The sequence below is a fragment of the Pomacea canaliculata genome, linkage group LG3 (genome assembly GCF_003073045.1).
Source record: "Pomacea canaliculata isolate SZHN2017 linkage group LG3, ASM307304v1, whole genome shotgun sequence".
NCBI lineage: Eukaryota > Metazoa > Mollusca > Gastropoda > Architaenioglossa > Ampullariidae > Pomacea > Pomacea canaliculata.
Genome location: NC_037592.1, coordinates 17137759 through 17164102, shown reverse-complemented (window position 1 = coordinate 17164102; position 26344 = coordinate 17137759). Strand labels below are relative to the sequence as shown.

Here is a 26344-nt window from a genome sequence, read left to right as displayed (position 1 = left end):
CCAGGAACTCCTCCATTCTGCGCAAGAAAACTTACGATGAAAGCCGACCAGTGTTTGCTTTAAATACATGGACAGCCGTCTCCTCTGTCGACCCACGTGGCAGGTTTCCTAATGCGACGCGGAAGACGAGAAGAACGCACACACGCATAATAAACCTTTTTCCAGTACGGCTTGTGTGGCCGCCCCAAAAGCACAGACACGCTCTTATTTAAGTTTCGGACAGATCGTCCCCAGCGGCGTGTGTGATAGTGTGTCCGTGTGCGTGTGCGCGCGTACTTGGCTACGGTTCTTCTGTGCGTCGTCCCTTTCGCAAATTAGGTAAATTGGGTCTTTTTTTAAGCCTGGACGTTTGCTGTCGCCGGAAATACACGCTGGGAGGGGAAGACGGTGAAAATGCCCCGACACGATCTTGCGCAGACTCTAAATGTTACGTAGTTCAGATGACTTGTCCTCCAGATGAGAGGGGCGAAGTGGGTGGGGGCTGACAAGCTTTGCACCTACCGGAGGAGGGGCGCGCACTGGATAGCGGCATTAAAGTTCAGAGAGCGGAGATGCTCAAACCAGCCGCAGGGAGGGAAGGATTGGTGTGCGTCAACTTCAAACGCTCGCCCTGAAAGGTCTCGGGATGCCTGAATGAGCGGCGGTTTGTCAACACGAGAAGCTGAACAACTCTGTCGCTTAGCGAATGTCGAAGGTCTTTTGTGCAGCGTCGTGCAAGCTTTCAGCAGCAGCAGCAGCGGCAAGGCGGCCGGACCTCGAGCGGATACAGGTGTAGAAGACATAGTGCCTGAGATATTGGAGGTGACAGGCTGTTGATCAGTGTGGTGCATGAGATAACAGTCGGGTATATTCTCGCTGACTACACCCCGAGAACATCCACGTGCACAACGGGGCCGGGAAACACTTTCTTTGCTGATTGATAATTTTTTCGGGACCAAAAATCCGGTCTTCAAGATGACGCGACTGCACCATTACGGACAGGGTCAACACGGCAGCCACCACGCTGTCCTCCATGCTGGCCGTCAGAGCGGCGCGGGCAATGCGGGAGAGCATCGGTCAGTGCGGCGGGCCGTTGCGATGCGCCCCAGCGCGAGTAGCCCCACCCTGGGTCTGAAGGAGCGTCACAAGCAGGCTCTGCGAGGGCTGTCCACTGTGCTGTGGTCATGCTTGGCGGCACGGCGCGGCAGCGGAGCCAGCCTGCAAGGTAGGACCAAGAGCTGGGTGAGAACAGTTTACCAAGAGTCGGGCTAACCTACCATTTGAGGTCAAGTACATGAGTAGCATGTCTCAGAACGACTTAACAATTCACTGGTTAGTGCAAAGATTCTCAACCTCTTTTCGCGACTATATCCCCAAAAGGTGAAAGTATGTCTGCGGGTACCCCTATCTCGTGTTACCGCATAAAAGTACTTATTTTCATAATGACGTGTGCATATTTATGTCGCTGCGTACCCCTAGAGGTACATGTACCACCGGTTGAGAACCGCGGGGTTAGTGGAAGACACTGGGTCGGAACGTCAGCGATTACAGATGAGAAGACATTCTTTTTTGTGTGTGTGTGTAAGGAGGGGGGGGAGAGGTCTAATAAATCTGTGATTGAGCTACACCACAAAAGTAGATTTTAAACCGAATCCTTCTTCCATAAATAGTAAGCTAAAATTTTCATACTTTGTGCTTGTTTGAACTGACTTTTGGCGTTAATCATACAGCTGGCGCCTTATGATCTGTTGTGAGTCTGTTTCCAGTTTCCCAACATTTTTTCCTGCAATATTTACTTTGTTATGGACTCCCCGTATGTTTGAAAACGCTGTCGTTAAATGTCCTGACCTGTGCTCTACTGTCTTTTGCCTTTTTTCTTCTTCTTCACTGTCGCAAAGTCGATGAATTGTGATAGCCGACTACTTCATATCGACAGATCCTATCGAGTCAGTACGCAAACTGCCAATAGTAGCCCTAGGCCTGTAACTGTGAGATTCACATCTTATGCTTTTAAAAATTGTATGAAGTCATCCACAAGAGCATTGAGAATTCTGTACAGCCCTGACATGTTCCCTCGTGTCTTCTGGTCGTCTCATAGTGACAGCTGAAAACAGATTGCTACCTGCCAGTGATGTTATTGATAGTGGAGTCTGTCGTGCTGGAGCGGGTGGTGACGACGACCCAGGAGACAGTGGAAGAGAAAGGTTGATTACAAGGCGGATCTTCATTAATGATGATCTGACTGCTGTCTGTGATGCTGGACCTGATGGTGATTCGGGAATTAGTGGAAGAGTACGGCGAGCTTACTGGCTGTATGTCATTAAGGATGATCTACATGATGTCCGTGCCACATGTGTGGTGGGTTTCCGCGAGCGAAAAGTACGCAGGCTCTTTGACGATGTGTGGGTCAAAATGACACAATCTTCGTTGAGCAGTTCAGCTCCATGGTCGAAACCTATATTTCGCATCCTTTAATTAACTCGTTTCTATTCTTTCACAATCGGTTAAATTGCGGCTAATTTAACTTAATTTATGCAACTTCTTGGTTAACAGTGGTTAGTGACCGCAATCTAACTTTTCTCTCATCACGTTGAGGAGTTTTTCATTCTTTTGTCACTGTAAAATAAGACACTCCAGGCTGTGGGATGAATGTTGCAGGCTGCCTGAGGATTTTCCTGCGACAGGTGTCCCCTCTGCCCAGCTTTCTAGGTTACTTTCAGGTTTTCACAATGTTCGTAGGTTCGTTGTTCTTATCATCTCTTTCAAGACTAATAAACATTGTCGTACACCCTAGCAGCAAACTATTCCTTAATCTTCCAGCCGTCAAAGACCAACCAGCCATCCAGCACCTCGGGGGAGGAGGAAGCCTGCGCATGCGTCACCACTTGTTTCCGGTGATGCTGACTGTCAGCTTCAGAAACAGATGCCGCCACTGTGTCGCTTTCATTGCAATGCATTCTTGCGGTGCAGACATTGGCAGGTCTTTCGTGTAAGAGCAATCAGATTGCCACTTTGCAGACACGTTGGCATATCTTGAGTTTGATAGCAATGAAGTGGCATGCTGCGACTCGCCGGCTGGCTTGTTGACACTCCTGATGACACGAAGACATGACATCTTGCACTTGTAGACATTCCAATACGCAGTATTCAAGATTCTTATCGAGGATTGAGCAGAGGAAGATATTCAGCCGTCACACTTGGACACCCTGTTCTGATGTACACGTATGCAACAGAAGCGCCATTGGGGCTGACTAGTGTCCTTGTTTCGTGGGCTTGATGGCAAGATAGTTGTCGATGACTCTTTGAAACCCAGCCAGCGAGGTCATCTCTTCGGGAGTTTGCTTTCCACAACGCGCTGTCAAGGCCACTCAGGTCACAATGGGGGTGATGGGTAGTGCTTCTAATGGGGAAAGTCATAGGGGCCGCAGACAATAGGGCTTTTTTATCGGGATTTTTTTTTTCCTTTTTGGCAGCTACACGCTGCTTTCGCGGCCACTCTCCAGACGTGATGAGTCCGCGCGTCCCACGATTGACTTGACTCCAGCAGTTAAACATTAACAGCCTTTTGAAGAGGTTTTTAACATTGGACAGTCAGAAGATTGATCATCTTGGACGACGACAGGGCTTCATCACGGGGCGGTCTTGTGTGCGGCACGGTGGTGACTCCTAGCCGTGGCGTCTAGCCAGAAGTGACGGTGCTTGGCTCATGGGTTCTGTCTGTCAGACACTGAAGTGGTCGCTGGTTAGACAAGTTTGACAATAACCAAATATTAAAAGGTGCTTCAGGACGGTTACACGCTAGTTAAGAGCAACAAGCGCATTCCAGTAGTCAAGACATTGGACCTTGGCAAGAAAGGCACATCTTTGACTTTTGTGAAGAGGTAAATCGCTACAGCGGAGATCTTTTCATGGAAGCTGTCTGGCGGTGTACATAAAAAAGCAGGCAGGTAAGAAGCTGCAGGTGCATTTTATTATAGTGCCTTTAGTGACATCTGACAAAGTCGAGACCATGTCGAAAGCGTACCATGCACAATCTTTCATGTGGTTGACGAGGTACGCGCGGACTCTAGGCCGATGAGCACATACTGTTCATACTTACCTGACTGAATATACAAAGTGTGTTGTTTCCTTACCGGTACTTTCTGTTGTGTTCAAAGTATAGTAAAGATTGTGATGGTGGTGATAAGGCTCTGGCGTGCTGTGTGATGTCAGCGAGGGAGAGGCAATGTCGGTCATTGTTAGGATTTGAACTCAAGTGATGGGTGGTGTGTCGTTAGTTGGATTAGTGCTATCTATTAGTGATAACAATCAAGATGGCTATGAGCAATGTCCAACCATATCATTACATCAGCTCACACTGGGATCGAGTTGACGTTATCGGAGGACGAAAGAGTCCCATGTAATTTCTCTTATTGAATACAACATCCTATAAAACATTCAGCCTTTTCCACATGAACAGACACGAAAATAGACGAGATTCAAACTGATCCTGCTCTTTACAACATTCTGATCAGTTTTATTTTCCCTTTACAATCCCTTTAAAGGGGCCTGTTCGTTGTTTAAATTTAGACGGGCATTCAGCAAGCGTTGAGGAGATCATCCTTTAGTCGCTCGTTGATGAGAACTGCTCAGTGACGTGGTGTTATTTTGAACTTGTGTATGCTGTTCTTCGTCCTTGCCCACTGTTTTTTTTCAATCTCTTTGTATGTTTTGAAACCTGGGCTTCCTTGCAGGGGCGTCCGTATAATCTGTATGCATATTAAAGTGCTACACATCCTAGTGGAAACAGACAGGGTGATTATTTGCTCGTGTAGACAGGCTGATGTGAACACTGCACGACTCAGCACAGGACTGTGCAGCACTTGTAGTGGCTGTATCTGTTCATCATCTTTAAGAGCATGCATATGCTGGTCCTTAAAATGTCGTCCTGTCGACTTAACGAAAAGAGATGACGAGCGTCAGGACAGTTTCGTGTGTTTTATGACAGGGGCGCTAATTACTGACTGCTTTCTTTTTGCCAGGCAATTGCTCAAGATGACAGCCAGACAAGCCTCCTCGCTGCTGAGTAGTGGTCACGGTTGTATGTGCTGTCTGTTGCGATGTGAGGCATTCCAAGGATTTTGGCAGGTATAACACTGTCATGTAGATGTCCGGGCTTAGCGACTACACGGTGGTGTCTCAGTCAGGTATTAATGGAAGAGCGCTGTCGTTGGATTTTTTTTTTCCACATCTTGTTTTCCCCTGGGGACTGAGGGGAAGGACTCGTGGAATAACCTAAATACCATCTGCCGAGATTATTAGGGCAACGACATGCGAGGCGTTTGGAACTCATTGCATTGACTGTTTGTGAAATGAGATTTGCCATCTGTTTTAAAATCTGGATGAGAACTGAACCAGTAGTTGTCGCTTACATCTTTAAACTGTTTCACCGGTGTTATTCATGTAGATTTTTGGCAGTTAGATTAAATCTCATCTAAACTAAGGCTGGATGGGGTTCGCATTCACGTGGATCGTAAAAGGACCCTGCTTTGCAGGTTGGATGTAAATGCCAGCCATGAACAGCAACGGTAGGTAGTGGATGCCAGAGGACGGGTGAGGACGCTGCTGTACGTCAGACGAGCACCGGTACTGACGTCGGGAAGATAGGCGGTTGGTTGGTTGGTCATCCGCTGACAAGCCTGCAGCGAGCGAGCACCACACACCGTCGCGCCGAAGATAGTGGTGCTGCGAGATGTTGGTTGGTTGGTCGTTTATTTAGTAGGAGAGTGCTTCCACCTTGCTGCAATTACGCACTATGGAGAAAACCGGAGTACCCTGAGAAAGCCCCCGACGCTCAGCCCTGTAAACAGGTGTCACATACAGAGAGTGTCCCGAGACGAGATTTGAACTCTGAGCCGCTCACTTCAGCGAGTGTTTTAAGCACTACACTAGGGGGCGTCCCGCGGAAGATGTCGCGCGGTGTCGGGGCACAACGCGGGGTCGGACCTCATCTCGTCTTCGATCCCCTGACCGGTGCATTCGATGACGAAAGACGATAACAGCAGCCACGTGATCTGTCTCACGTCCGTTATCTACCGACGTTTTCTCACGAAGCTCTGCCACTCGTGCGCCGACCGTCTTTATTATAGTTAGCGATCAGAAAGTGCTGAACTGAACGAGACTGAATGAGAATGTTGCTGGTTCGATTTCTAATGGGTAGTTTCTTCTTTTGTATACACGTTTTGATTTTTACTTGTTTATTATTGTGGAGAGCTCTGTGTGTGTCCGTAAAACAACTTAAGGATTTTGGTTGGGGCTAGGGTTTAGTTTGTCTTGCTAGGAGGATTCAGCAGAGAAAACATTTAGTTGACATCAACATTTGGAAGTCGGCAACCGCTGTGAGGGGTCGGCACATGCATAAAAGAGGCCAGTGACAGAACTTCGTGAGACAAATATAGTCACACACGCTTGTTGTTACCGGACCACTGACAAAGCATTTGTGGATGTAAGGATTGCTGTGTTTGTTGACTTATAATATTGGTCACATTTAAAAAAAAAATACCGTTGACACATTAAAACTCATCTAGTAAATAGCTTACTCTCCGGTAGGTGGGATAGTAACAAAAATGAAAGCAAAGCAGTTGGTAGGAAAAGTCGTTCTAGAGCGGGTGTTGTTGGGTGGAAGAAGTTGGGCGGGGGACACAAAGTTCATGCCGTGCGTTTGTTACCTTTGTTTACTAACATGTTTACTAACACGGTAGCTAGCGGCCTATCAAGCTGAAGCTTGACTGCGATTATTGCCTCGATGTAGTTGATGTGCTGATTGGCGGGATGTGACCTTAGGGTAAGGCGTACCTGTATTCAGCAGTTAATGGCTCGAACACACACCTGTTGTTGGCAGATACGCGTCATTACCCTGGGACATGAGTGTGGCTGCTGATGTGCCTAGCAGGGCAAGTCGCCATTATCAGATAAGGAAACGAAAGGATTGCGTGCCGTATGGTTGTAAACAGTATCTCAGGTACGCCTTTGACAACCTTTGACGTTGCCAGCGCGCAGGTTCGCTTTCTTCAGTTTTGAGTCACCTGGGTCGTTGCTGTTGTCGTCTTCCTCTTTTGTCTGTAGACTTGGGCGTTGTGGCTGTCGTCGGCCCCTTGCGAGGTGTGGGGGCTGTTATCAGCCCCTGTCTGATGACTAGGGCGTTGTTACAGACTTTGCTCTTCCTCCATGTCAGCATACATGGGCGAGCTGCAGTCTTGGTGGCTGGGCTCGGGATGTGTTTAGAGAGCTCACGGACATCAAACTTTCTTCCTCGTGCCAGGAGACTTCTTATCGAGTGATAATCCACGAAGGAAGTGGAGGAGGGGGTGGTCGTGGACGTAGCCAGGTGTCAAAATTCTCCTTTACCGAGACGTTATACTGGGCTTACAGCTAATGGAGTCAGTGACCTGCCCCCTCCCATGTCTGTGCGTTTGGGGTGGGGGTGTGGAGAACATGCTGTAAGTGGAGTAAGTATACTCCAACTTCTTCCGCAGTCCAGCTTCGCCTAGGACGTGACAGCTTATAAGCTTGCTTCTCATGCCTATACACATCCCTTCTCATCCCTATTCTGGGTATAGTCTGTGTCCTGCCCGATGCCTTTTGGCAGACCGCACACAGGGACATGCGATGCTGGGTTATTTCCTACAGGGGAGCACATCATAGTGCTTAGTGGGGGGAACGGGAGGTTACGACTGCAACAACTTCAACTTCTACCGTAATAACACTCATGCAATACCTTTAGTTGTATATTTTAATGTCCGGTAAAAGTAAATCTGTGGCCCTTTGTACAAACAATTGAGAAAACAAGCCAGTACTTTACTGAAAAGTGTAACAGCAACGAAACAATGCTGGAATGCAGTGTGCTTACCCTTACTGTCACGATGGGAAAGGTTTTTACCGCCAGCCTCATTGTCAACACCGGCAGAATGATCCTCCTGGTGTGCCACCTCTTCCTCCTCGACCTCTCGTGAAAACTAAGCGTGGTACTACGAGACAAGGAAAAGAAAATGAAGGGACGGGAAACATTAATTTGCTACAGCTGTAAAATATTCTATCAACAATAAATAACCGTTCATTTCGTTGGCTGGGTCCAGCATGACATGGGTGTTGTCACCAGCAGTCGCGCGCGCGTGTGTATGTGCGAGTGTTGTGTGTGTGCGCGCCCTCGGAGGACATAGTGTTTTTGCTGGACTTAGTCCATGCATGTGTATGAGGAGGGCCATTGTGCTTTGTTGGAGGGCTGTCCGTGCTGGTGGTGTTTGACAAAGTCTGCGGGCCCGTGCTGTATTTCCTCTCTTCCACGGGCCGGTGTTGGCGGCGTTGGCCCACTGCCACTGGAAAAGTGAATGAAAGGACAAGTCGTCAGTTGAGGTAGGTCGAAGACGACGTGGGTATGTTGAGCGGGGATGAGTTGATATTGTCAGGGGAATAGGTTGATAGTGTAGTCTGGCAGACAACCTAGGTCCTGCAAGTTGCATCATCAACATCTCGGCGAGAAGGTTGGCATCCATATAGCATCTTTGGGCAGGTCGTCATTTTGTGAAGCTTTTTTTCAGTTTCAGCTTAATAACTAGCTCCGACCCTGGGACCAAGTACAAGGTATGTATAGGATTGTTGGGAAATGTAAAATACTGCTTAAGCCTATAAATAATCATTACAGCGTGTTGTAGTGTTACTGGGATATCTGATCACGTGACTTTGAGTCGTCGAAATCATGTTATTTTCCAGTCGAAAGTATGAATACGTTATTAAATACTAAATACCAGCGCCATAATCTTTGTCCGGTTTGATTTCTGTATCGCGACTGGAGTCGCTCAGAACATCAAAGATGTATTTTCAAAGTGTCATCATCAAGTACCACGTACTGTGCATAAATATATGTGTGGTTGCGCAGAAGGTTTGTGTACATCATCGTCACCATCACAGACACGTAAGCAATGCGTTGCGTTACGACGGCCACCACCTCATTAGGCAACAGGTACTTGTCAGCTCCATTATAATATGAAAAGTCGTTAGACGGCGCATGGCTGTGCTTGTACCGATTTCCGCCGCCTGTAGGAAGGTGGATCGACGAGAGGAACTACACTTCTGTTAAGCAAACGGCGGCTTGTTTAAGCAAGGAAGCTTCTTGATGGCTGTGTAGCCGTGGTCAGTGAGCCAAAATGTCCAGCAAGTCCATAGGGTCCGGACGCTTCGTTTGTTTTCTTTCTTACATATGTATCACGTTTTTCTGGTTACACGAATTTTGTTTGTTTGTTGTTGTTTTGAGCGGGGGAGGGGTGTGTGTGAAGGGTGAGGATGTCGCTGCCCTCTTTCTGGTCCACGTTTCCTACAAGGTTTTAGAGCATTGTCTTTATCATAGATGTCAGATCACGCAAGTAGTTGCGGTGGGTTTTCCCAAATGTTTAGCCGTAAATTCAGTAAAATGATGTTCCTGCTAGCGTTTGCAACTTACTAAGGCTCGCGATATCGGCTAGAGGCTAGGTCTGCCACATTCCAAAGCCGTTTGTTTGCACTATGTATTAAGACCTCTGCTAAATAAATGCAGCTACTTATTTTTGGCGGTGTTTGTGGATTCTTAGAGGAATGTGATGACTGGTTGGCTCGCGTGTTTCACAGTAAATTGGACTGGCGGCCTACCTGAACATGCCTGACCTTTTCCTGATCTTTGTTTGTGTGTCACAATAAAGGGTTTGATTTAAACAAAATGACACATTGTCAAACAAGGTCTACTAATGTTCGGTACATTTTTATGTAATCGGTGTGTCAGTCAAGGATGCGACAATGTGTGTCCGGTTTAGAAGACCCTAAGATATGCTTCCGCTTTGCACAAATCTGTTTTTGAAAAATTTATAAATGTATTTTATGTAGTGTTTTCCCCCAACTTAACGACCTTACCACACCCGATTGTCAGTCACCTACTGCGCCACTAACCACCCCAAATCACAGGGAAGTTTTTTCTAGAGATAGATGTGTGCATCGGTAAGTTTGTATCCCTTTGGCGGCTTCAGTGAGCATCGTATCTTTGTTTCACTAAACTACAGCAGTCAAATTTTAAGGGTTTTTTTGGGGAAAGGGGGTGATAAAGTGTTTGCATGTTTTGTCTTTTTGAAATTGTTCTCTCCTCTTTGAAAACAGATACCACTCGTTTGCTGATAGAAGACAATTTTCTGACACGGAGATCAAACAGTTTTCTAAGCTCGTCTTTGCTGCTGATGCAAGCCTGTAGCTTCTACGAATGTTTGTTTCCTATAGCCATCAGCTTAACCCCCATCTGGGGTGTGCGTGGTCCTCATCGTCTTTGCACCTACACGCGAAGTTGCACACTTGAGTATGATGAGCTGAACCACTCCGCCCTTGTGGTCTGAACCTCCATTACTACCACATGCTTGGCGTGGCCTTTTGGTTGGCGAGTGCCCTTAGAGCAGGCCTTGTCATCACAGTGTTTGCCTGTAGCCGCCTCCTTTGCTTCTGGTGCTTGCCTTTCTCATAACTGGAGCCACGTCTTCCGCGAACCTACGGGGGACTCCATGAAGTTGGGAGGACAAGAGAAGAATGCAGCCAAACGAACGCGACATATGTGATTATTTTGTGAAATGTTTGTACGTGATTGATTCGAAAGGTGACTACAAGGGCTTGGGGAGGGGCTGGTCAGGTCAGCTGACACTGTTTGTGGGGCGTTGGTTGTGAAAGTGCATCACCATGCTGCTGAAGCATGGAAAGGTTACTTCTCGGAGCTGTACGGAGCTCGGGACCAATGTCAGAATACTTCGCTTCCAGTCCTTCCAAGGCCTTAGAGTCGCCGGTAACTGTCAAGGTATGTTTGGCCTTCACTTTGATGAAGCACGCGGGCGTGTACGTATAAACAACAACAACACACATGCACGCAGTAAATGGACACACACGCAGTACGTGCACACGCGCACGTATAAGAAATGGATACGAGGACAGAGTGATAAACTTTTATCAAACCTGGTTGTTATAACTCTAATCACAAAAAAATATTGGCATATTGATATTTGCGTCGTTTGATTAAAAAAAAAAAAAGCTGTGTGGCCATGTTTCCTTGCTGGGGATGCAAACTACTTTAGTTTCGTTACCACAAAATGAAGGAAACGTGTCAGGTGCCGCTTTGTGCAGTGTTGCTTGTTTATGCTACCCAGCGATTTCCCGCTCCAGTTTCCATTCTCTGTTTCATCTGTTCGGCGTGGCGCCAGTCAGCAGGGTGTTAGGGCCATGGAAAAGCAGATGTTGCAGGCAGCACTTACATGCGAAGTGCTTGCATGTGGACAACTCCCATGGGGCCCGTAAAAACTGCCTTGTCACTGATCCTCGTGGCAAACCCATTGGGTGGTTTTGTTTTGCTTTGTTTTTTGGGTGGGGGTGGCTTTTTTGTTTGTTTGGTTTTTGTTTTTGTTTTTTTTTTGGTGGAGGTTGGAGAGGTCTGGGACTTTTAAGCCAGCTGCGACAGAGCTCCTGACCGATGTCGGAGTCGCGGAAGAGAGAGAGAGGAAAAGAGTTTTGGCTTTCCCTGGCTTGCAGGTGATTAGAAGGCGCTGTTAACTCGTGTTCTTCCGCTGTGGGAAAAACACACATATATATGCTGGTTTGCGGATGATGAAGTGACACTGTTGCTAAATGAGCGATGGCCTAGCCTGTGCCATTATGGCGGCAATAATTAAATGGAGCAGTTGTGGTACATCATGCGCGCTTTGTTTTCTTTTTTTTTTTTAGTGTGTTTGTGTGGGGAAGGGGTGGGTCTGGAATGGCAGGAGGCTGGATGGTAAAGGAAACCACAGCTGAGAGCATTGTGTCCCTAAGAGTGTCATGTCCTGAACACCTGGGTGACCTGCGCGACAAATAGGACCATCAGGTAAGTACAGCGTGTCATGGGGAACAGCCGCCTCAGAGTCAATTCCCTCCCTTTAGCTCCAGAGGCTGGCGGAGGGACGCTTTGGTGCCGCGTGCAGACGGGCCCGCGTTTTTGTCGCCTCGGCAGCGCTGAGAAGTTGGTAGGAACGCTACGTGACTCCGGCAGCCAGCTGAGAATTTGTTCCAGCACCTGCTGTGCGAGTCCTGCTGTGCTGGTCCTGCCGCTTGCAGCCTAAAAGTGTCCTGTGCTTTGCCTTATGCAACTGTTGCCGTTATCTTAGTACACTTGCTAAGGTCTTTTCATTCTTCTTTTTTTTTTTTTTTTTTTTTTTACTCGCATCCATCCTGATGTCGGACTTGTGCGGGAGTCTGCCTCTCCCTCTCTCACAAAGCGGGCGTGCACACGTGTGCTTCCGCCAGTGGCAATTTACGCCCATCTCTTCTTCCCATCTCGAATTATGATGTGGCTCCGTAGATACCTTACACTTGCTGTTCGACAACGAGCGCATGAAATATAAATCAGATAAATAGAATTAATCATGATGACGATGACAGTGATGATTTACAGTGTATCTTAAGGTCACTTTGCTTTCCATTGCTTTTTTTTTTTAACACCGGCAGTGATCTTGTTTACGCTTTGATAATTTAGCTTTCCTTGTTTTTGGACATTGCATAGCAGTAGATGTGTTGTGGGTGGGTTGTCATGTTGCTAACATTTTAGGATCGTTCTTCGTTTGCGGTGGGTTTTATTTATTTTTAGAAGAGATAGAAGTATTGGTTATTGTTGTTATTATTAGTGGACGAGCAGTCTCTTCAAAACAAAGTCCTGCTTGAGTTTCTACTGCCCATGTCGGACAGCCGTTCAGGTATTGCTCGATGTCCTCTCCCCACACACTTGTCGTCGGCGAGGCCTTTAATGTGGCTGCTCAAAGCGGCGGCTCGCTCGGCCCTTGCCTGTCCTGTCTGCTGCTGCGACGCTTGATTGCGCAGACTGGAGACAAAAACAGGGCTTGAGGTGCCTTCCGACAGGCTCCCCCTCAGCAGCTGCAGCATGTGGATTGAAACTTAGCTGACTTGAAGAGAAAATGTCACTGGCAAAGGTCGCCGCATCCCTGTGAGCGTTGGGAGTTTGCGTTGCGTCACGCCCTGCTCTGTGACTGCAGGCGAAGACGGTAAGAATAGCACTGTCAGATCTTTACTGCCAGTATTGGCAGAACGTGCGAAAGCAAGGGTTCGATACAGGTTGGTGGTCCTGAGCCAGGCGGATACGTCCACCGAGCTGCTCTTCCTACCTTTTGCTGAATGGAACAGCCAGATGAATATTTTCGTGAGCACTTTCTCGCCTCTAGTGTTATGGAGCGATAGTCCGCTGAGCAAGGATTATTGGATACCTCATACAAACTTGAGCTTCTTGACGCCATCGTGAAGGTACCCACTCACTATCTTCCTATTTTTCTCTTACACACGCGCGCACACGCACACCATAGAAAACCGACAAGAACGAAACAAGAAACGAAAAAGTGTTGACAGGCTACACCGCAATAATGACAGTAAATGGCGGCTTGTTTTAAATGAACTCGTGTAGTTCCAGTAACCATGTTTTGCACTCAGCCATGCACAGTTCCTATTCCGTGCTTCGTAAATAACGTATACACAGCAACAACGACGCTATTTGTCAAGGTCGGCGATGTACATGCCCGCTCCCCCGCCCCTTCCCCGCTCCCTCTCCCCCGGTCCGTCATAGGCTGCTGACTAGAGTGCGTCTCGCCTTACCGGAATGCCCCCCTCGTGCTGCGGGGAAGGAGGGAAAGAGATGGAGGGGCTAGAGGGTGCAGTTTGCGCATGGGCTCAGCGTGATCATCACTTATCATCAACGCAATGCCTGCCGCTCTTTGAGTTCTGTCTGTAGCCCCTGTGGAGAATGGGGCGAGAGGTTTTTAGAAGTTTGATGCCACTCATGACATAAATTGGATGAAAATGGTGTAGCTTTGGCATCACAAATAGATACTTTACATTCTGATTGAGATCAGTAATCTTCAGATGTCTCACCGCGCTCGCGTGCGTGTGTGTTGTACATGTTAGCAGCATGCCTCCTTCGTTGCTCATCCATCCACGCGCCCAACCCCTGGCTACCGCCACTTACGTCTGATCGTCCGGTTGTCATGACTTCAGGGTGCTATCCCCGATTCCCAATCATCACAAAGTCAGAAAGTCTCGTGCACTGGCTCTTTACGTGTGCATGAAAGAAACTGCAGTTTGTTCTCTGCTTCAGATCCTGGTTACAGACGTTTTAGCTGCTACCCGTCAGTGATGGCAAAGATAACAGCGCGTTTTCGCACTAGCCTAGCCACTGTCAACAAAAAGTAGGCATGAGTTTTGTGAACATACTCGTCAACAGCCTCTTTTGACTGGCAGTCTTCCGCATTTTTGTTTTTGGCTGATGGGAATTGAAGAGGAGTCTGTTTACAAGTATATCGCGAATGTCACGCTTCTGTGCATATTTGTAGTATGTCAGCAAGAGCTCGAGTAAAACAAATTACAGTCTTTGCTCTGCATTTGGAGTGGTTTGTAACTAGGCGTATCCGCCCGTTTTCGCCAGCAACTTGCCGCTGCCGCCTGCTGTTAGTGGCGACTATTAGACCAACGTGAGTCAGTATGACGGAAGTAAACAGCGCTCACTCAAGATAAGATTTATTTTTCTTACTTACCTCTTGCTCTTTGTGTGTGTGTGTGTGGAGACCATGCAGCAATGTTTTTCTAGCACACCTGCCAGGTCGGGCGGCGTCTAGGAGATGATTGTGATTGCTGAGGAAAGTAAAAACAAAAGGTTTATTGCAGTGCAGCAGGTCGTTAGCAAACTGGAGGCGGGGTACCTCTTGCCGCTTCCTTTCCAAGCACCCGACGAACACATCGCTGTGTTGCATCATCCGCCACATCACCCAATTGCCCCAGTCCCCTGTCCCCTGTCCCCCACTACCTTGAACACATACAGATTTGCTCTCTCTCTCTCTGGATTTGGGTGTTTTCTGTGCAATTGTTTGCAGAGCGTGTTCCTCTATTAATTCATTATTCGCAAATTATTCATTTTATCCCATTTAAAATGCTTTGGGGTAAAAGAAAAATCCTGTGGGGAAGTTTAATGTTTTTCTCAATGTTTAATGTGAAGATTTGAGAGGGCTTCTGCCTCGGTAATTCAATTCAGCAGGTGAAAGCGATTTGGATTTTAACTGGCTTTATCCCCAGCACTTGCAAATTTGAACAAAGGCGTGGCTGTTTATTGCACATAAACTCTGGCCGAAATTTGGGTTTCGGACAATACGAACAGAAAATAAAACCACGGTTTTTCTTCTTGTCCTGTCTCTCTTGCCCTGTCTCTCTTGCTGCGAGAAATGTGTTGCTTTTTAATCAGGACTTCTGTGCTCAGGTTCGCACAGTCTTGCCCACCAGCTACAAGCTTTCTCTCGGCACCACAGACAACTCGATGAAGTTGTATGGCAGCTGAGTCTTACGACCAATTTGGCAAGAAAGCACAGCTCCTCAAGTTAACTTTTTTCATTTATATGTGCCTGTATTTGTTTCCCGAAGTTTTGAATTCTAAAAAGAGTCGCCATCTGACCGTCTCATGAATGCCGGGTTTTGAACATTACTCAGCATTACTAAATGTGAATGTTAGCAATGCGCGCTTGTTTTGCTTCCTCCTTCCCCTTCCTAATGAGTCACTTGTCCCGGGGTTCGGCAGCAGTGATAGTTCACAGACACCACTTCTAGTGAGCACGGGCCTACAGCCTACAGCCTAATACTGTCTTGCGTTCTGTGGTATGTAACTATGATCACGGAAAAATCTGATAAGGTTTCGCGATAACCCGACAGAAAAGTAGGCTTCGTGATTGCTGATAGAATGACCTATGATGGTTCACTAGTTTAGGGAGCTGTCGGCCGTGCGGACATTATATGCACCTCATTATCAATCAAAGGGAAGCGCAGTATTTCATTGATGTTTGCAAGTATTCTTTACATGCTTCTGAAGGCTTACAGTATGGTTCTGCAAACGGACATTACCCGCAAATACAAATACTGTCCCCGCATATGAACATGATGCAGAGTGGACCGGATACACCTTATCTCTTTCGCACACACACGCACGCATGCACGCACGCACATATGCAGACAGCAGTTAGCGATAACATGATTATGCACTTCCGTCGAACAATAGCTAATGATGCACTTCCCTGTTCGTTGTCCAACTATTTCTCTTGTTCTTTCTCTCTCGCGCAGCATCGCGTTGACTTTCTTTATCTTCTTAAGAGTAGGTACACAGGCTTGCAGGTGCTCCTCTCTGACACCCAGTCGACAGCAGAGTTCTTCTGACAAGATAATCTTTGACAGTTGTATCAGGTAAAGATATAGCGTGCCCCGTGGCATCGTGCCGCCAGTCTCTTCAAAACTGTCGTCTTTTCCGGTCTCCTAGTTGATGGTGTGCGTCTGTGTTGTTCGTGTGCGAGTGGAAGACGTGGGGCGTGCGTCTGTTTGCACGCACGTGCGTGCGCATGTGAAAGAAAGAGAGCAAGGACATGAGAAGGCTAGCCCATTGAGTCGTACCACCTGGAGGTTGTCTCACCTCTTCTGAAGATCCGAACCTTTTTATGCAACATTTATCTCGGCAGCTTGAAGCTACAGTGAGAGGCTCGCATCTTTTAGACACCCATGTTTGTCGCATCTTGAACGCCCTCGGTGTGCGAACGTGCCCGGAGAGCCTGGGTCACCAGGTTTCCTTAGTGGGACACCGTTCTCGTATTGTCTGCCCTTTCATTTGTTCGCTCTCCGCCCGCTTCTGGCTGTAGTCCACCCTTCCTTCACCCACACTTTTTAATAGCTCAAGAAGGAAATATTTTGCATCAAAAGATTGGTGGACAGGTGTGGAAGATCCTGCACGGGCACACGCCTCTTATGTTACCATCCCCCCTTTCATATTTAAATAAAAGCTAGCAGTGTTCACCAAGGGGCCAGCACCCTTGAGGCTAGAGTCTTTTGTCGAATCCTAGGCTTGGTCATTACGTCAGAGGGCACTGGTGAAAACGGCAGTTTTGTTGTTTGTGGTGACGATATTGAATAAAATATTGTGTTACTCTCACCACACACAGAGAGAGAGACATCTCAGGGAGTTATGACAGTGTATCCGTCAGAGTAGAGGTACAATGTTTAGTGTGCAAAGTAAACGGTTGGCCTTTCTAAAGCAGAATATAAATTGTCACATCACTTATGCATGCAAGAGTGGCGGCGCAACTGTAACCATTTAATAAATACTGTAAATTCGACATAAGAACAAATGTGTGTGTAAAGATGTTGGGGGAGAGTAGTTCTGTTTTGGTCTTCTCGTCTCCACCTTACCTCCCACTGTCCCACAGCAGTCAGATATGCATTATCTCATACTTCGTCCTACTCACTCTCTAGTAATCAGTTCTATTTTGCGTCACACTTGATACTACTCACGAGTACTCAGTTCTACGTTACGTCACCCTGGATCCTGCTCTCAGTCTCATCATTGCCTCTTCCACCTCTCATTCTCCATCCCCGCCTCTGCTGCATGCACACGCACGCACTTCCGGTCATGTCGCACCTTCCTGTCCAGCCTGCATTATCTGCCCCTAGCCATACTCCTTTTTCTGCGGTCCTCCGCCTCGAGAGTTTGTGTCGCACTCCCGGTGAGTACAAGAGTCAACCATCTGTCCCACGCAGGTAAACGGGCTTCTGCGGAGCGTGCACTTGGGCCAGCGTGTGTGGCGCGGCGCGGTGTCCACATGCATGTCTTGCATGCCTCTCGGTGGAGTGTTTGGCGAGTTTCTAGTGCCCATGCCCACCAGCGGACCTCGCCTTCCTTGCGCGCTGGCAGCCGGTCCCGAGGGTTTGTTGGCTCTGTGACCACTGATTAAACTTCGCTTTTGCACCTTGTTTACAATGGCCAGTGTATACAGTGGCCAGCCTAGTGTAGTCGCTTCTGGCCTGTGTGCGACATTTTTTACGTTGCAAACGTTTAGATCAGATAGCTTTGCTAATAGCTATTTCCGCATTTCAGACCTTTCTAAACACAGTTATTAATTTCATTTTGCATTTTTTTAAAGGATTCTGTTCTTTGGAGGGCTTGGCGAGTTCTCACATCATTACAGAGTTATTTATACTTTCTGTGGTTCTGCTGCATATAAACAATGCCCAACATTCTTGTAGACTTTTTTTTAATGCTAATGCAATCTGAGGGTTTAAAGCGTGTGACACTTTGACACAGTGTACGTCCATATTAAACAGTCTTTTGTGAAATACTTTGATTCTTTTTTCTTTTGTTGTCCCGCTTGCAACTCAGCGATCCTCCTTTCCATTCTGTTTATAAAGACAGCGGCTCAGCGTGAGATCTAAAGGCACGGTATCGGGTGTGCGGTGGAGGGGTTAATAAGCGCGAACCTATTAGGCAATGCACCGGAACGACCTCTTGGTTGCTGTTTGGCGGTGGAAGATTTAGCGCACTACCCCAGCCGCTGACCCACGGGTGAAGATGGTGGCTGGAGTGGGCTGGGCTATCCACGACCTCGGAAGGTGAAGAAGGGGAGATGGAAAAGGGCGGGGCGGGATCGATGGGGGATTACTGAGAAACACTCTTAATGGTGAGAGACAGTAACTCAGGTGGGCGGGGCGTCCTTTGTCTTTTCGTCTTCGAATGGCTAGTACGATGGGTCCCGGTTTTGTATAGCCTCCGTGGAGGATAGTAGATGATTGGGGCCATAGAAACGTGAGAATCCGGGCAGCGGGGTCGAAAGCGAGGGGGACAAAGGTTATTTGTAAGCTAAACTTTAAGCGGAATGTGCGACCCAAAGCCCTGCGACTCGGAAATAGGCGTGAAGAGACATCGAGAGTGCAGACTGTCTTCAGTGTTCTTGAGTGCAGTTCAAAAGCAGTCTGCTGAGGCTGCCTGTTCCGCAGCTCACCCTCGCAAGGGAAGGAGTACGTGATTCTATGGAGGCCGGAGCGTTCAGAAAGCTACAGCGACAACTCTGACGAGCCCTCACATCCGATCGTCGCTGTCCTCTAAGTGGGAGGTGACGAGCCCGAAGTAGCGATGCGCCATGCAGGTATTATTATTACTTACGTGTGTGCGTGTGTGAGACAAACACAGCTGAGATTTCAAAGAATGTTTGCATTTAAGGTAACTTGATAAGCACCCCTTTGTGATGACCTGTTGTAGACAGTCGAAGACGTGAATCTGCCTCAGGCAGTGAAATGAAAGTAAGCGTCATTGTAAGGATCGGCTGATTATGCATTCAGAGTTGAGAAATGGCCCGTGCCTAGCCCTGAGTAATTCGTGCCGAGACGTGAATGGACCATGCCTAACTATTGAGCTTGAATGGCGGGAGACACAAGGCACACGTCACGGCGGGGAGGGAGTGCAGAAGGGCAAAAATACTCTTGAGGAGTGGGTATTCATAAGAGTCACCTGGAGGAACATTGATGAAGTGCCTCCCACACACACATCCAGACAAGACATCGTCGATATCAGCTCGGTAGATTATAGCAGCTTCTAATAAATAGATTTCTCGTTTTATTATTATTACATCGTTGTGTGATGTGGTGGAGGCTGAATGGCGAGAATTTCCAGGGCTTGCTATCCTGGAACACGTTAATCTACTTTGCAAGAAGTGTGAAATCGACAGTTGAGGTGAAAGCCACTGACAGGACTGTTTCTAATCGTTAGGCAGAACTTTTTTGGGGGAAAAACGTGCAACAAGCGAACGCCTGCGCGTCACTCGGCGTCTAGCTTTACTGAACGTGCGTCAGACAGCCACGGGTGTACCTGGGCGGCGTCTGCTTGTGAAGCGCACCTGCGCTGGTATATAGTAGCTATTCTTAGCGCACAGCGAGGTGGGAGGAGCTACGACGTGACGTCACCACCGCCCGCGCCGCGTCACGAGGACACTGACAGCCTTGAGGAGTTGTCAATGTCCGGCGTTTTTGTCTTCGTCCCAACATAGACAATGTACGCACCCATCCCTTGCTTTTTTTTTTTTTTATATAAACAACGTTAAGGGATTAGCAAAACGAAATCATTTCTATTAACAGAAAGATACTGAATGCGATACACAACACGAGTTTAGAACATTTGTAACCGAGATCGTTTTAAATAAGATAAAACTGTTCAAGTCTGACTTTGGTTTCTGTTAGCACACGTAGTGCGAAGTTGGCGGCTTGGAAAATCACCGAAAGTGGTAACATAACTACTTTTAAACCTGACTTAGCCAGTTTATAACACATCTAAGATGCTGTAAATTTGAAAGAGAAAAACCTGTTCCAGTTTCTTAAAAGTTGATGCAGCTCAGGACAGAAGAGCGATTTCCACTGTCAGCAGTTCTGTTTTCACATTGTGGTCAGCAGCCATGATTTGCATGCGATGATCATGCTGTTGAAACGGTGTTTCTAGTAATTCACTTTCTTTAGTTGGCGCAAAAAATTTATGGAACGGGAAGAGTAGAAAGATCCTGATATTGGACAAACCATTTACGCGCGTGTGTGTGCGCGCGTGCGCATGTGTGTTAGGAGTTTTGTGGATGAGGTGGGCGGCAGTTGTTGAAATTTGTTCTTCATCGGATTATATTAAATGCATCTTTATGGAGTGGTAAGTGGCCATATGTTCCGGGATGGGTCGGGCAAGCTCAGGACATGTTAATCCTTGATAATAATAGATAAAGCGACGGAAGAGGTTTCACAGCCTTGACGTTGTGAGCGGCAGAGATGTGGATGGATGACTGGCTCTTGACTGTCCGCGTGCCGTTGTCGGTCAAGTGGCTGACGAAGTGAATGACAAGCGTGTTGCGTGGTCTGTTCAAGTGCATGGACAAAGTGAGTAGTTTAACCCGCGCTGTGAAGTTCAAAAACTCTGCACTGTTCTCACTGGTTTCGTGCCTACAGATATGTCTGGCATGCGTCATATTGTTTTATTTATTTTGATGTGACACGTGTCTGAACTGACGGAATTACCGGATGTGATGTACAGGGTGTGAGCCATGCGTGCTGTACAATACCTTCAGCCGAGAGTTATTAACTCTGATGATGCCATGTTGCGGAACGACGTCTGTAGCCCAGTCCTTAGTCCACCTGTCGGCCATCTAAACTAGTCATTCTAAACTAACAGCTGCTCTGAAAAAAAATGTGGTATCCTCAGCCAACCTCATCAATGATTATGAGAAATGAATTTCCAATACGGCCGCAGCAGCTGGTACATGTTCGGTACAACAGTGAGAAATCGGTTAATAATGACGATTAAACTGCAATAGCATGTTAAGCTGAGGCAGTGAAGTGCCTGGGTCGACTTGTCAGGAGAGGCGGAAGACTAGAGAATGGATGAAGGGGAGGGGCTGAGGGAGACGGTGAATGAATGGAATGCGTGACAAACATGCTGCATTGTTGTGTCGCGCTGCAACGCGTGTGGTGGTAGGGGGGGAGATTATGATGGGGCCGTCCATCGCGCCTAGGTCTCGGTCTGTCGCACGCTCACAGGCATGCTGCAGCCATTTAGTTTGTGTGTGAGAGAAAGAAAGAATGCATGTAGTTGTCCGTGAAGTGGACTGCATCAGACGCATCAAATTTCTCAGCTTTGGCGGTGGTCCTGCGCACGAGACGTCAGATGCTGCAGCCCACAGTTTTCTATGATCGCTGTTGTGCTGTCGTAAGTTGTTAATGTTCAGACAGTTGTTTTGTGCCTGCAACATTTAGAAAATGCGGTCATGGCAGAAATGTGGTTCAGTCGGTCTTTGGATTTCTTACATGGCAAACACATGGGCAAAAAGCACTTAGTCGAAGTAATTCTCTGACTGGTCCTTAGTAGCATGATATGTTATAGCTCTGTATTCAGTCTGGTGAAACATTGTCCCAGGAACATTCTCTTTACCACTCCTTGTCAGTATGATGTAAGCATTGGTCTATTTTGTTTCTCTTAGGTTTTTGGTTGTTTTTTTTTTTTCATTCTGCCTTTTTTTATATATTGTCTGTAATTCTGGTTTCACTTCCTCTATTTTGCGAAATCACCTGAAATTTTTTTATCACCTCGTGCAGCATTGGACCAAAAGGCTAGATGTCTCGAAAGTAGCTGTGGACCGGATGTCTATGTGTTCGCGGGTAGGTTTGGACCGACTGACAGGCTGATAATTCGGAGGTCAGGCGATAACCTTGGGGACCCTGCTTGTTGACTCGTCCATAGCTCCAATGCCCGCGAGATAACAGACCCCTAGCTAGACCCCTAGATGTTTGCGGTATTGTTTGTGTGGAAAACCAGTTGTGTTCCAGTCGTGTGTGTGGGAGGGGGGAAATAACTTTGAGACGGAGCGTCACAGATATTGTAAGAACAATCAATAACAACCTGTAGCTAAAGTGTCCACGTGGGAGTCAAGTCATCTTCGCTAGTGACGTTCACCGCCAGTCATCACTACATGCATGCACATTCTACCTCGCACGCAGTCCATTGTGAATACACATGTTAACTTCCTAATTGCAAAATGTTAACGACTAAACTAAAATAAGTAGTTTTGCTGTTGATAACTCTGCTCTGTAACCCTCCACCAACCCCGTCACATCCCATGAGTGAATGCACGATGCTTCAGACAAATGAGAGAAGATTACACCGGTCAAATTTGCAGTGACCGAAGCGTCATTGTTACAGACATCTTGCTATCTGGGGTCGAGAGGTCAGATTAGCTCCCCTCCCCGTTCCCCTCAGAGGAAACGAGACGACAGATCACGCATGGTTTCTTTCGCATCATAAATCTGTGGTTGGAGGCGCTCGCCAAGTGACCTCGCGGTCACACCCGACTGTGATCTACCTGCAGCACGGCATCAGCGCTGGTGGCGAGGACGGCGCACATCCTTGTGCGAGCGAGACGGCGGTTATTGTGTTTTGTGTGTATTGTAAACCACCCAACCGTAACGAAGCATCTCGCGAGCAACTGTCACGTGCAAGGGGGTGTAAGCCGCGCTCATTGTTCCTGACCTACCTTCGAGAGTTCCGGGTGCGGAGAGACCCCGTGTACGGGGCACACACCCTGACTACAGCGCTTTTTTAAATTCTTGTGGCACCTGGTAGGTATATCTGCTGAACAGATTTTGTGGACAATACAATTAATGCTTGTGTAAATCGCGCTCCTAACGGGCATCCCCCAGTTACAGCAACTGACGGGCCGAGGTCCGGCAATTTCCGCTTCAGAAAAATCGGGAGTTTCCAGTGTCTTGTCAACGACGTGGGATGGGTTTAAAATAAGTGTTAGGAACTAGCTGCTGCTACATGCTTGCTCCGGCTTTTTCAGAAAATTAAAACTCATTTTTCGTCGTCTAGCCTTTGTTTACCGTGGGTATGCATTCCTTGCTTCATTCTTCATTCATGCGACCCATCTTTTTTTGTGGTGACTCAGGATCTAGCGCCTTCAAGCGTGACTAGGCACCCTACCTACCTTGCGGTAGCCCCGCCCCCCAGACCTATAAACATTGCAGGATGTTTTTAAATGCAACATTCCTTCGCCGAACAAACGCGTAGAAACAAGGCACGACACAGCGAGGAGCTGCATGCGTCAGCGCAGACGAACTGTCGCTAGCTTAGTGTGGGATAGTCCTCACACAGCCACCTGTCCCGACACATCCTACTCCGACACACATCGCATCCAGTCTCGCACTGACCGAGCTGCGGACACGCACCCCATCACACAGCCACCCCCCGTCGTCTTGGTTACCATGGTTTCTGGTTTTTGATATCTGTGGCGTTCCGTACGCGAGATGTTTTGATTTGTCGTCTGCTGGTGTCAGAGACTGACCGGAACTTTCATTAGATCCTTGTATTGTCATCGTTTGCTGAGGTGAGTGTGGAATTGTGTTTGTGTGAGTGAGAGAGAGGGAGAGAGGCGTTGATTTACCAAATTTTACCAAAGAAATACAGTTTGTCGCTTGACCAAGAGATTTATAAACGATGCCCCTTCCCGTCGTTTTAAATGGCCGGTTTATTTTTAGAAGTACGCGTGTCGGCTGTCTTTTAATCCAGCCTGTGAGATAACATTCTTTCAAACTACAGTGTGTTGTTACTCTTTCAACGTTGTTCGAAGTACTTCCTAGTGCCTAGCGGAAGCTTTAGATTCGGCCGCCACACGGTTACCGACAGGCAGAAGTCTGTGCCTACAGTCGTCTGCTTCAAGCAACATAGTGTAGATTGAAGCATTTAGGTGAGGCGCGGTCTTGGCTTTATTACCATCCTGACTTTAGGTGTGGCTGAGGGAGGTGTGAACTTTCCAAAGGGGACCAGCACTACTTGAAGCATGTATCCATTCATAGGGGTTTTTTCCCACTACCATCAAGGAAGGGCAGTTTATCAGGAAGTACTTTTCTTAAAAGTAGACTATAGTTGAATTCATTTTATGAGAAATATGTGTAATATATGATTACATTTTCAACAGTAATTCATATTTTCAAATACAAGTAAATATGACTATGTGGAAGAACTTATGTCTTAAAAGATTATATGTTTTTGGTACAAGAGAAGCTCATAAAGATTATGTGCAAGTTTTCAAACATGCTATTAACTTTGATGTGCCCACCTCCTATACATTTACTTTACATTTTACAAAGAGGGTTCTTTTGAAACACGTGTGATTTTGATGAGTCTATGATTCTTTTGTGGTAATCTATGATTTGTCTTGTACATTTTTTTTCTTTTCATATTACATTCCATTCTAAAAATTGAAGTGTGTAGACTTTAAAGTAGCATAATTTTGTCTAAGTGAAAACACGTGAGGTTAAACTGGTGTTTCTGACCAGTTCTAGACCTGTACAGTTCTTGTGGTGTTATGGAAATGTAGAAGTAAATTATGTTCCCTACATTACCTGTTTAAGTAGTCATTTAGGATGTTTGCATTTACATTCATCAGGCAGCTCAAGCAGTTTGAAACTGAAAGTAGTGGAAAAATTCATGAAGCATAAAAATGTTTGTTCTCAGTCCCTGTGGGTCTGTAGAACATCCAGAACCTCAAAAAAACATACATCTTGGGCAAATGGTACTTTTGGCACCTGTAGACGATCTTTAATACATGTATATAGCATATAATATCCTTCTTAGATGGTGCCAGATAATATGGCATCATGGTGAGAGGCCTGGGTTTTTTTGTTATTGTTTTGTTCTGTGCCTCCTTTTTTGAATCACTGAAACACATTTCTAGCACAAAGTCATTGGCTAATAAACAAATTCTTATTATTATTATTTCTTAGATTATACAAAGAGCTTATTTAACAACACTAATTGGTAATACATGTGCACATAGTAAACAAGTTATATGATTAGAATGTACACATGAATCCATAACTTTTTATTGGTGTAAGTATCATTGTAAATTGTTAAAATAACTTTCATTTTACAGAACTGCCAAGCTCCATGACCCGATTTTTCCAGTTGAAAGCACGACCTCCCGACCATGAGCATCCAGAGGGCCCAGCGCATTCACCGGACATGTCGCTGAAGGAAGCCAAAGGGCGTAACATTGCACTGGCATCAAGCCAGCCTGTCTTGCGCAGTCATTCCTTTGGGGGAATGTCTGCAGGTTCGCAGACAGGGTCTTCCACACAGGTTCTGGGACAGTCGATGAAGCGGAGCTCCCGCCCTCATGCCCACAACCGCTACCACCAGAGTCCCCGCACTTCTCACTCTTTCCATGGCTTGCGAAAGTCACCAAAAATACCCAAGAAGCCACGGCCAACCCGTGCCCTTCTTATGTTCCACAGCATTAAGAATGGAATCAGGTAAGTGAAGCTTGTCTAAAATATAAATATTGCCAAGACATCATCATATGAATGGGGAAAAACAGATAAATTGTATTTGTGTGTGTGAGAGAGGGAGAGAAAGAGAGGGGTAGAAGTTGCAGACATGACAAGAGATTTACTGACAAAAGAGATTTCTTAATCATTATGAAAGTAGAATTAGCAAGTCTACTTTGTAAAGTGACACATCCAGCCCCTTATAGAAACATGCAGAAGATTGGGCACATTTATGTCCACTAAATGTCTGCAAACTTCTCTGCATTTGACAATACTTTCTTGTCTTACATCCTTGATGGTTGAGACGTTGCTGTAGCAGACAGTGTTAGTTTTCAAAAGGTTTAGATCCAGTTCTGTGCATGGTATTGCACAGGTTGTCTGTCTTCACTGAGCTCCATTTTCACAGGAGCCATGCAGTGCAGTACCAAGAACTAAAAAAGCATTCTAAGCAGTTGTGGGAATGTTCCCTTTATATCAGGGGTGGGCAATTAATTTTCCCAAGGGGCCGCATGAGAAATTGGGATGGTTTTAGAGGGCCGGACTAATATAGTTAACTCAGTTTTACCCAATGCTGTATATATAGTATATATACAGAGGGCAGGCAGGTGGGCGGGCGGGCGGGCCGGTCAGAGACAGGAGGCGGGCTGGATCC

At 46.9% G+C, this 26344-nt stretch overlaps 1 protein-coding gene across 12 annotated transcripts in view; it reads left to right on the top strand.

Moving 5' to 3' along the window:
* LOC112559197 (rho family-interacting cell polarization regulator 2-like) overlaps positions 1 to 26344 on the top strand; it is a 50743-nt gene that overhangs the window by 6608 nt on the left and 17791 nt on the right. For 2 of the 12 annotated variants that reach the window (XM_025230219.1, XM_025230217.1), the window contains exons 1-2: positions 940 to 1204; positions 25299 to 25677. In XM_025230219.1, the coding sequence (XP_025086004.1) occupies positions 955 to 1204; positions 25299 to 25677 (629 nt within the window). In that variant the 5' untranslated portion in view covers positions 940 to 954. Of the gene's footprint in view, positions 1 to 939; positions 1205 to 8234; positions 8371 to 10557; positions 10817 to 13107; positions 13300 to 18492; positions 18990 to 21261; positions 21578 to 21984; positions 22984 to 23188; positions 23751 to 24089; positions 24111 to 25298; positions 25678 to 26344 lie in introns of those variants that run through there. The other 10 variants (XM_025230222.1, XM_025230223.1, XM_025230226.1 and 7 more) reach the window with 9 other exon arrangements.